The sequence below is a fragment of the Chaetodon auriga genome, chromosome 9 (genome assembly GCF_051107435.1).
Source record: "Chaetodon auriga isolate fChaAug3 chromosome 9, fChaAug3.hap1, whole genome shotgun sequence".
NCBI classification, from domain to species: Eukaryota; Metazoa; Chordata; class Actinopteri; order Chaetodontiformes; family Chaetodontidae; genus Chaetodon; species Chaetodon auriga.
Genome location: NC_135082.1, coordinates 16,283,118 through 16,295,386, shown reverse-complemented (window position 1 = coordinate 16,295,386; position 12,269 = coordinate 16,283,118). Strand labels below are relative to the sequence as shown.

General features: G+C 41.6%; 1 protein-coding gene across 1 annotated transcript in view; it reads right to left on the bottom strand.

The window, feature by feature from the left end:
• Nucleotides 1-2,003: 2,003 nt before the first annotated feature.
• The window catches only part of LOC143325521 (neuronal acetylcholine receptor subunit alpha-7-like), a 33,457-nt gene continuing 23,191 nt past the window's right edge, over nucleotides 2,004-12,269 (bottom strand). The window contains exons 5-9 of the mRNA XM_076738633.1: nucleotides 8,274-8,521; nucleotides 7,148-7,342; nucleotides 6,511-6,597; nucleotides 4,339-4,448; nucleotides 2,004-4,223 (exon numbers count right to left, since the gene is read on the bottom strand). Of these exons, the coding sequence (XP_076594748.1) occupies nucleotides 3,609-4,223; nucleotides 4,339-4,448; nucleotides 6,511-6,597; nucleotides 7,148-7,342; nucleotides 8,274-8,521 (1,255 nt within the window). The 3' untranslated portion in view covers nucleotides 2,004-3,608. The remainder of the gene's footprint in view (nucleotides 4,224-4,338; nucleotides 4,449-6,510; nucleotides 6,598-7,147; nucleotides 7,343-8,273; nucleotides 8,522-12,269) is intronic.

Here is a 12,269-nt window from a genome sequence, read left to right as displayed (position 1 = left end):
GGGACTCTGTTTATCCTCCATTATGTAATATTCTTTGTGCGTGGCCCATTGACCGGTTGCTACCATTAAATCCAATTCCTCCCTCTTAACCAGACCATTTAAACTGAACACAAGTTATGTACCAAAATGATTTAATGACCGTGTTCATTTGAAAGAATGGAGGGGAATCATCACATCATGTTTGGTTTTGGTACCTTGCTATTTGTCATCGTCACCCTCATGAAATCTTTAATTCTTGTATTCCCTTCCTCTTTAACTTCTCATCTTTCAGAAGGATTATACACGGCTGACATGTCTTCTCCTCTGCAGAGCACATGTCCTCAGTGTGAATTCAAAGTGGCATGCCTGTTTAGCAGTGCAATTGTATTATGATACTGTGGCATAACTAAAGCAGCTGCTCGTCTATCGACACTATGATCAGTCCAAATCAAGGCTGGTTTAACTATTAACCACTGTCTGACCGTGCAGTTTGGTAGATCTCCGGATAGTTTGTACATTTTCTACTGAATATCTACTTAAAAAAAAGTTTGTTCAAAGTGCTGCTTATCCCTCTGCCCATGAGCTGCAGTACTTTCATCTGCCTCAGTCATGGACTGTTTCACTCATTTTTACTCCCATGCCCCTTCAATAAATGATTAGAATACTGACACAGTGCAGGAGGCATAACTCAGCACTTCAGTGTCCCCATGTCTATGCAGACCCCTACAAACACATACATGCATCATAGACATACACTGACTGACAGTTCTGTGTTCTATGTACTATGATGTCTGGCAGGTATTTTACAGTCTTAGCCAAAATAATGATTTTGTATTTTCCAAGATAAATAAGATGGTCACACAATCCAGGGCAAGCAGACATTGAATATGGCTTAATTTTGCTGAATATTATGACTGTGGGACTCAAGATGATGGTAAAGTTACAGATTTTCAAATTACACTGGTAGTAGTTTTCCTGAAAGTAACATTTTGAGATGTCTGAGTTCAGATCACACAATGACGCAGTCAATGGAGGTTTTTGATAGATAAAATTTGATTTCTCTTCAAGGAATAAATGCACCAACCACTCTGCTCAAAAGGTGGGCCCCATCTTACTGATTGGAGTTCATCCACAAAACATCAAATAATAGGAGACTGAGAGGAGCCTTTGTTGGCCACCCAAAAAAAGAAATCAGAGCAGATTTCCTAGATCACAGAAGGAAAACATGCCCCACATTTTTTGTCTTGCATGCTTTCATTTGGCATATTGGAGCTCAGATGTCTATTTGATTTCCTCTCTCCTTCAATTTTTTATTTCCTTCCTTATGTGAGACCAAAGACAGTTTTATAGCACTCTGTAAGAAAACCTTGTTGAAATTAGGGGCATTTTCACAGATTTCTCTTCCAAAATGGCTGAAGTAACTCCTAGTTGAATTTCACTTTTTGCCTTCCTGTCAAGGTGAGCACATCCCGTCTCATTAACATGATGGCATAGTGAATATATCACTGTGATAAACGCTGGAGATTAAGAGCCCTGTGGGACACAAACAGCAGACACTTTAATGTCTCATTAGCCTTCCTAATAATCAGAGAGGACTGACATTTATGCTGTTACCGCAACTGTTTCACTACCAGTTATTCCTATTTTCCGTGGTATTATCATTATTAAATTTTGCACATGATGCATCTGACTGATCTGTTTTCTTGCAACTGACTGACTGAGCTTTAACGTCTGGAGCTTAACAGACTTAAAACTATGGTTTGGTGCAAAAGCTTGTGGCTGATTTATTTAACCCTGCAGCTGTACAGAAGAGGTAGCAGCTATTGTTTGTGTTTGGGATAATACTATCAATGCCACAACATGACATGCTCTAATTTCAAATTATTCACCAGAGTGAACCTATAAGGCTTAGTTGTTATTGTACTTAATAATCTATTTTCTGTGGCAACAAACTACTGGTTTCTTCGCAGACTGAACCAAGTCCCTCCATGTTCTGTCTCACAGATCTATCCAGAGCCTGTTATACAGAGAATAAATAAACCTTTATTGACATAGAGAGCGAAAAACTCACACTTGGAATAACAGAGACAGAGATAAAGAGACCAATGACTGTAGCTAGGACAAATAGGTGGCTGGGAGGTGGAGATGGAACAAAACACATTAACAACTTTGTTCTGTGAATCAGTCACTCGGCTCCTTCTACAAAACAAGGATGAAACTTACTGACACTGGGGCCTTTTATAAATCTACAGTGTGTTCTCCAGTGATTTGGGCCGGATGGGGATGTGAAGTTTTCCTCTAGCTGTCCGCCACAGTCTGTGGCATGAGAGGTTCAAAAGTCACATCCCTCTTCATCCTCAGTGACTGTTTATGTACAGTAAAGTCCATCAAGTACAAAATCCTGCAAATCTTTTAACATACATGAATTTGTGTATTTTTACAGCAGTTAGACAATGTTTACTTGACCTGTACAGTTGACTCAACGATTTGATGAAAAGATGTGATGTACAGTTAAACATACAGTACATGACTGTACTTCAGAAAGACACCTGTGCATTTTGTATAACTGGTCAAAACCAGTATCAACTAGTTAACACAGTGCTTTTGGATACAATTTACTGGACGTTTCAGTACTACAAACAGTGTTTGGACATTATTTTGATTATGTTACAGATTATTTTGGTCAAAATATGACAGGTGAGACAAAATGAAAAGTGATCCAGAATAAGCATTCCTACTGTCTCTAGACTTGTGTCAAAGCAATCAATGTGCTTCCAGTACTCTGTTGATCGAAAACACAAAAGCAAAAATGATAAAATTCACAGTGAAACATCTCATTTTACATCATTACAGCAATGGTACATCATCAGAAAAAGTCTGTGACTTCCTTATCAAGGGTTCAGAAGGTGAACAGTTGGTGTATGAGCTCAGACTGAGGCAATGCGTGCGCATATGCGTTCATACATACGGGACAATAGTTAGGGCGATTGAAATGAACTACAGCAGCAGTGAGGTGAACTGTGGTGCTCTATGTGCCACTGTACAGTAAATTAAGCTGTTTTTAAATCACTAGTGTAGATAAAACAAGGATATTTACAGTGTTAAAGACAATTAACATCCATTTTATCTTCCCCTAACTGAATGTCTTATTCAATGTAAAAAAAAAAAAAAAAAAGAAAGAAAATCTATACAAAATCTCCTCTTTTGCCCCAGCAATTCCCAAAATTTTGCCTTTAGTCTCCTCAGCCAGCATGCCTGACATCTCTGTGAACATCTCTGACATCAAAACAGAGTGGGGGAGTGAATTTATGTTTAATTTGGAATTTGATAAATGACATAATGATCTGTCTTTGTAATTAGTATTTTATCAATAATGAATGTTTTGTTTCCTGATTGACTACATGATTCAGAAGCTTGGCAAAGCTGCAAACTTCAATTTACTTTAAGTTTCCAGAAATGTTAGAAATTTTCATAAAAGGCTGTGTGGCCCACCTCCTTTTCCAATGGGGTGGTCCAGCTGTAGGTTGGGGACCACATACTGCCCTCTTTATGGTTTCCTTTCCCCCCCAACCCACTTTCTCTCTTAATCTCTTCTTTATCCCTAATCTCTCTCCTGCTGCTGCAGCCAGCTATGTGAAGTCCTTTGAAACAGCCTCTATGAAGTTGGGTGCTGACATGAGAATGGTAAAGGTGCAAATGATGGAGAAGAGAGAGAAGGCCACCAGGCACAGCCTGTCCACCACTGCTGCCGCAAACTTCCACTCGCTGCAGATGGCCTCAGCCTCATCCTGGTCCCGGAACCGCTGAGCTATGTATGACACCTCCTCCAAGATGCGCTGGATCTCTGGTGGGGGGATGCTGATGCCCATTCCCCCTCCCATCCCCAGACCTCCAACACTGCCAACTCCTCCAGGTGGCTCAGCCTCATCACTTGGGGAGCCGTGGGCTCGTCCTGCTAGTGCTACCCCGGAGTCGCTAGAAGGTGGGCAGTGTGAGCTCTCTATGGGGTGGTAGTTGCTGAAGTAGAGGCTCATGGAGCCATTGGAGGTGCCTGTGGGGCAAGGTGGGCAGGAAGTCTGAGAGAGGGGCACACTGAGGCTCGGCACAGTGCCCATCTCTATGGAGCTGGTGCTGGAGTGGTGCTGGGAGGCGTGACGGTACTTGTAACCAGGTCGCTTGCGCTCATCGCCAGGTTGCTTCATACGTAGAAACCAGGCACACCAGTTCAACAGAACCACGCGAACCTGACAGGAGGGAGTGTCAGTGGTGCACACACACAATAACACACTCACACAGATATTTGTGCTAAATGCTGTCAGTCACAATAGTGATGATTATCAGCTTAAATCAGTCACTTACCCACTTGGGCATCTTGCCTCCCTGAGGGTCATGATGGTGAAACTGTAGGACTATAACTGTCACCACCACAGACATTCCCACAATCATCATGGTGCTGGCAAAGTACTGGGCTGCAGAGAAAACATCAACATTAACATGCCTTAAGTTTTTACATCTTATCAGTTGTTTTCACATTTTCTAACTTGTTGTAATATTTTTCCCTTTTCAGGCCCTCTTAAACTACCCCATGCTCACATTTCATGAACATGTACGAACAGGTAAAACCTTAAGCTTGAATTCCCAAAATAGGTTGATTTCACACTCTAACATGAAAGGAAAGCGAGTCTGATCAATCCGTGCAATAGGTTATATTGCCAAGGGGGAGAAGAAGCGCACTTGCACTCAAACAGGGGAAATAAAATCTGTGCAAGATTTGAGACAAAACAGAAAAAAAGGGGTAAACAAACTAAAAAACAGTAGAGGAGAGAGATTAGTGCTGGTTCTGGAGGGATGTTTTTTTTTTGTTTTTTTTTTTAAGGAACAGAAAGAGAGGAGGGGAGCACTCAGTGAACACACACACTTTATCTGTGGGCCTGCCCTTCTTTCTCTTGTTTGCTAGTGGCTGTGAATAAAGGAGAGCTAACAGATAAATACAACTTCAGCTACTGCAGTGGCAGCAAAGTCAAACTTTATGTGACCTCATAAAGTTAGGGGTTATGACCTTATTTTTGGGGGATTGTGGAAAGTGAAATGGAAGGAAATGGGAAGGGGACGCTTAAGCAAGAAGAGATGGATCAGGAGAGAGTCGAAGCAGAAAATGATGAAACAAAGAGGTTAGGAGAGAGATGATGGAAGAGACAAGAGCCGGGACACAGAAAATGGTGTTAAAGGACGTGTTTATGAGCGGGTCCTGACCGCTTTATGGTCAATCACTGCTCACTATGCCTGTCTTTATGGAAGAAGAGTCAGAAAAACGACAGCCTACAGATACGATGCATAATAAGTCAAAACATAATCGTGGACATTCGGTCACGAACCACGTTGTTGATCATGGCTGGACTAACTAATTTAAAAATGAATTAAAATCAACTCAGCCAAATGGTCTTGAACCAGATAAGAGAGGTCTAACTAAATTAACTCAAATGAGCACTCTGTGCTTATCTGGTGATTAAAGGCTGATGATAAACGACATACAGCCTGATTCTGGTTCCACTTGCTTTATATATTTACAGTCAAGTTCAAGCAGCTACAATAACTCATATCTACATTAGGCCACAGTGTTGCAAAGGGACATGAGTCATTTTAACCAGGCTGCTAAATGTGTCCCAGTTGGCCTTGTCTTGAGGTCATGGGATATAAAAATAAAAAACAGATTAATCACTCTACTGATGAAGCATTTATCAAGTGCTTCTTCAACAAGGGCAGTTATCGTTGCATTGATGTAGTGGCAACTATGTTCAGCATGGCCAAACACTGCTTACACTCACATAATGCACAGTTCATGTACACTACATTTCACTTTGACTGAGTGAAACCAGTATGACACATGATGAACAGGTTTGCAGCTATAATTCATGTAAACACGCTGTCACACACATGCAGCACACATTTCTTCTTGACCTTAAGCTTTCAGTGATGATTTAGAAGTGTTAACCTTGCGAACACATCTGCCTCTTTGCTTGCTCCTAAAAAGCAGAACTCTAGCCCTTTAGCCTTCTTCTTCCCCTCATCCATTATTTCTTCTTCCATCCTCTTTTCCTTTTTGCCTCCCCACTGGAGAATCAGACATTTCACAGCCTATTAATGGTGCTGACAGCTTTAGTTCTGGCCACCAAATTTACTCCACACACCATCCAGGAGCACTGTGAATGATGTATAGACGCCCTCAGGCTACTCAAACCAAAGCCGGCCACACACCAGCATGGGTCTTCATGCATTATTTTTTCAAGAGAACGTATGCAGTGTATAGAGAGGTCAGGCAACTGCCCACGTTGAAAACGTTCAATAAGTAATGCATGTTTTATATTACTGGTGTTTACTGGAACAAAGACTCTGTGTGTTGATATACTGAATCGATTTCTCAGCAAACCTTATGTCATTTGTTTGGTGAACTTTTCATAAGAGGGTCATTCTACATTCATGCACACTTAAATATGTTGCACGTGGACCCAGGCATAAATAAATGTCACCCACCGATGAGAGGAACGGAGTCAGACGTGGCGGGCATGATTTCGGCTACCAGGAGCATGAAGACAGTCAACGAGAGGAGCACGGTGATGCCTTGAGACAGAGAGAGGGAGGCCGTAAGCATATACATGATGATGTGATCAGGGTCTCTCGTGCATGAAATCAGTCCTGTAATAACTTATCTATGTAATCTGTTATTTTCTCATGACTACCACCATTTATCAGCTGCTGGCTCGTCTGATGTGTCCAGGGTAGATTACAGCTCCATGTACTGTGTACGCTCTGTAACTGGTGACTGCTCATCCACAGATGGATATTCATCAAAACTCACTGGCACTGAGGGAAATCCAAAGTGGATTTGGTGGCAAAGCTCTTATTTTGAATTTCAATTACTGAAATGTGATTCGACATGCATGTGTTCATGGCTCGCTACGTGATTCATACGGATGTTTGGAGACAAGCTTGAACAAATTCAAGCAAATTTTTGGATGTTGTTTGTGGTGTTTTAAAACCCTACTACTCCATGTTTTGATTGATTTACTTACCCTGAAGTTAAAAACAATACAAAAATCTTATTTTTTATCTTTGCTCCATAGATCAGTGACAGAATATTTGTGTTTACATCTGTTTAAGCCCCCCTCACCCAGAGAAATCTTTTCTCCAGAGTCGGCAGGCAGCAAGAAGACCAGCAGGGCCAAGCCCGAGATCAGCACACAGGGAATGAGCAAATTGAGGCCATAATATAAAGTCCTGCGGCGCATGGTGACCGTGAATGTCACATCAGGGTAGGGCTCCTTGCAGCACTCATAGTACAGCTCATTGCGCTTGGCTGGCACACCTAAGAGAGGAGCACACACACACACACAGGTCAGACAGAGTTTTGTGGACTAACAAAGTTATTCAAGTTGAAGATTTAAATAGCTTTTAGAATGCATGTAAGTCAGAAAACCATCTGACTAATTACTGTAATTAACAACTGTAATGATTCTCTCTCTCCATGCATCTGCTCATGGGGACGGATGAATAGATCGAAGAAGTGGGCTGAAGTGGATCTGAGTTAGATCAGGCTCGGAGCTTCACTCTGCCTTTATTTTAACATCGTATTATTCGTAAAAATGTTGAAAAAAATCAGCAGAATTTTTTTTTTTTTTTTTTTTTGGATAACTGCACTGTCTCACCTACAACTCAAACTCTGGGGATGCGGTGTGGTGCTCTCACATATGGCCTGGCTACACACCTGCCAATGTGTCAAACCTTGCCATTGCATGCCATCTGGTGCTGTCTGACACCCATTTCCAGCTAACCATCACCCCAGGGGGCACAGGCACTGGGATCTGCTGCTACTCTGCCCCAGCTGGAAACACTCTGCTTGGGTGGTCTTCCAAAAATTCTCCCCTTTCCAGTTCATCCAGCTACAACCATCCAAATGATCCCACAGTGAAGTCATTAATATTAAAATAATACATTCGACTTCATTTTGGACACAGGAAGTTGGCAAGGCTTGACCTGTTGGGGAGAGTCTTGGTCAGGTATGTCTGAATATTTCAGCTTTGTCAAATGGATGGATGGATTATCCCACTTTGTAATGCACAGACTGAATATAGCAGCAATTGTTGTTCTGTATTTTTACACCCTCTAAAAGAATTTTTTTCAAACTTTTCAGCTCATCTCAAGAAATCTCTGGAGACAACTGAAGCATCAGTTTTATGTTAAATATACTTACTGAATTACACAATCACACTGGATTCTGATAACTGATTCTTTCTTACCCACAAGGTCCCACTCCCCGTTGGGTATGTAGGTGGACGTGTCCACATCCAGCATCTGGAGGTCCAGCAGCCAGCCGTTGTGCGTCCATGAGCCAAACTTCAAGTCACACTTTTGTACATCAAACGGGAACCAGCGCACGTCGATGTAGCAGGTGCTCTTCAAGATGCCAGGAGGGATGTACTGGCAGTAACCTGATGCATTCACCAGCACGTTGGTGTGGAAGGTGGCATCGAACCGCTCATCCGCGCTGGGGAGAGAACAAAAGTCATTTCATCATCTTGCTGTGAGCTACAGCTCTGTCTTGCCTAAATCTCTTTATTGCCTTGCTTGCTTGGGCACCACAAGCTGGCAATTACTTCAAATGAGCTTTGTCAAATTGTACCAGCAGCAGAGAGACAAAGACTCATAATATAATAACCTTGTAAACGATGTAAACTGTGATGGAAGAAGCCACGGGGGGGTAATTCTGTCATCTTTGCATATTTGATCCAATCAACAGGACAAATTCAGGAATAAGAAAAGCACTTAGTCAAAGGCATAGGACATTAATTTGAAAAACAGTAACAGATATTGTGTGTGAACACAACCTTGACAATATCATCACCTTCTAAGTTAATATGACAAACCTGCTACCAAACATTTGCTTATTTACACATCCAGCAGTTACAGGACAACATGAACATTTGTCGTGTTTCTGTCCACCTGATGAACTGAAGTTCAACATTCACTCTGCTTTTTTCTTCTCTTTTTGGTCTCCACCAACTCCTGAGGGGAATATCGGCCTCTTTAGGAGCTAAATGCTCCACTCTGTTCACCAGCTGGTCACTAACCATGTTCGTCTGCTGTTTGGTGCTGAGCAGGTAGTGTACAATGGGTTTTAAAAGCGTGTACATTGGAAACAGCTGCCTGCTGTTGCCCAAATCAACATGATGAGAGCAGTGAGAGTGAACTAAAACAGTAAAGTTGTGGAACGGGCCACTAAGCAATCAGCTAAAACTCACTATAAAGGTCAATAAAGCAGAGCGGAGCTGCAGGTTTGTGCGATAATTCTCTGTAGGTTCATCACTATGGATGACCTCTTTCACATCAGCTTTAATTTCACACAGTGTTGTGATAAAAAATATAAATTATAGCTGTTTTACAGTCATTTCTTTAGATTTTTTATATTATTATTATATTTTATTATTCTATTTATTTATTATATTTGTCATATCTTCACTGCTGTTGGTCTTTGTGTGTATTTGTATACCTGTTTAAATGTGCCAGTCTGTGCTGTTTCAGCTTACCACAGCAGTGAGGTGATATTTATCTACCCAGCCATCTGTGGAGTTACATCCTGCCGTTCCAGTCCTTTACCTCCAGTTAAAACCCTGGCGAAATCCAGGATGCAGTGAAATTAAATATTCACCTCCATTGCTATGCCAAATACGCAGTAACAGGAATCAAATCAGTTGCATGAGAAAACACCACAGATGCCTCCTTCAAGGCTTTGCAATTTAAAACCTGCTGGGATGATATAAAGGCATGGACAGGTCTTGTATAAGTTTCAAGTATCTAAACTTTGAGATGGGTGTGGCTTGCTTTCCAGACTCACAAACCCCACCAAAGTCAGCAAAACCACTGAACAAAATCGAGTTTGCGCTCACAAAAAGTCTTAGAGTAGCAAACACTACCTACAGTAAAGAAAATGCCTGCTCTGGCACTCCAGTTGAACTCTAATCCAGTATTAAAGAGTAGCTCCTCTGGTGTCGTTCAGAGCGTGAACTCTGAAGGCGTGAGGGGGCAAAGTTGGAACTTTCCTTCCTTTCCTTGTACAGTTTGCAGCCAAAATTCTCTTCTCGTAAAAACTTTTTCTCCTCTGTAGCAACTAGCTGGAAGAAAGCATCTCCTCTCTTCCTCTTTGCTCCTTTTTATTATAACATAAAGGCAGCTGAAAAGAGTCAAAGTCCGCTCAGACTTGTGTTTATTATGACACTTGGAAAATGATATAGAAATACAATTTATCATTGTTCTATATTTGTTTCGGATTATCCTTCTTCTTCTAACAGAAAAACTAATGTTGTTTATTTGAGTGTCTTAGTTGCCCCCATTTACAGTTACATAACCAGGTTCTCTTCCTCCTCTCAGACGACATGTTTACTGACAGTGGATGTTTTCTCACTTGTTGATAACCTGCACAGAGTTAACTGAATAAAAACCTCATAATCAAACAACATTTAAGGAACACAAGCATAAAATCTTCGTTAGATATAGAGTATAAATAGAGGTTGCAAAACATTGTCCTAAAATTGGATTAAAATATCACATAAAAGCAAAAATGAGTTTGAATGTTAATAGCATCCTCCCCCAGGCTGCTGTAGGTGCTTAGTGTGAGTAACAGTACATTGTGAATGAAAGAAGCATTTGCCAGCAAGATGCCAAGCCCACACAAACACAGCATTAAGGAAAAAGGAAACCACTGATATTACAGAAAACTCTACAAAAGAAGATGAAAAGTAGCTCAGAGTTTTTATTTATTACACGAACTGCCCCTGAAATACACACATGCACACACATTCAGCCAAGTCCCGAGGCCATACAAAGCGCATGTTAGAGCGGACAGTCCTTTTCACTTTTCAGTCCACACAATGAACTCTATATACGTATACAGTATAAAGGCACCAACAATACACCTATACATGCACACACAAATCAACACACACACACAATGCAATCCCCTGCGAGAGAGATAACGTCAGCGTGTCTGAAACATCCCGGAGCTTCATTCAACACTGACAAAAGAACATGGCCTGCATCTTAACAGAATTGTTGGATGGACCGGTTTTATTTGTCCTCCCGCCTTTCCTCAGATTGAGTGATTTACCTTTTTCTGGGGGGTTACGTGTTGTAATTTATTTCTCCTCTGTTTGTGTGTGTTGCTATCAGCCTTGGCTCCGGGTGCTGGAGCAGGGATGTGTGGGTTGGCCAAGGCGGAGCTACGCGATGAATTATTCAGGCTTTGGCCTCACTTTATCTGAAGGTGCATGCTTTCCCGCAATCAGTGCTTACATACATCACAGCAGGACATGTCCTGGACTCTGTGCATGTGTGTGCGTGTGTGTGTATTGGAGTACATACTGTACAAGTTAAGTAGGTGCAGAAAAGGAGATATGTACAGGACAAGGACATCAAGGACATCAGGGCATCAGGACATCAGGACATCAGGACATCAAGCACACAAAGACACACATTCTCTGTTGTCCAAAGAAAAGTGACTGTGAAATATTTCTACTCTATTGCAGCTTGCTTCAAAGTACATTTTTGCAGTGTACACAGTTTAATTAAAAATGCACACAACTTGGACAAGTGATAGCCCTGGGAGAATGGGAAGTGGTTATGGAGAAAGAGCACGGCAAGGTGGAAACAGAGACTGACCGACAGTGACAATGGTGGCAGTGACAGGTTCCTGCACCATGGGACATGAGGCACAAAGCTCTCCTCTCAGTCACTCCACACCTGCTGCTGCCCACACACAGGAACACACACACACACAAATGACAAAAAGAGGAAAGCCAAGTAAAGAGTGAAGCAAGAAGAGAGCCATGCAGGAAAGAAGAAATGATCAGGTCCTGCTCAAAAATATGAAGAACTTGCTAATCTTTAAAGCGAGATCTCAATGCCAGACAAAGCCATAGTATGTAATATTATCTGACATAACTATTATTATTATTTATTATTATTATTATTATGAGCTACAGAATGCAGGAAAGCTAACACTTTCAATGAAGAGCTACATGCGGCCAACGCCTACTCAGACTGCATTAAACCAAGACTCTCCATCCATGTATATTACGTCATATCCCCAGAATATAACATTCAATTAAACAGCCTCAAGGAGTCCTGACATTAGGCGCTCTGTGTGACAGCCTTTAGGCTCTGTGGTTAACTAGGTGGTCAAGGAAGCTGCAGGCAAGATTTACAGTATATTTCCAATTTACAGTGGGATGTTTATTCTT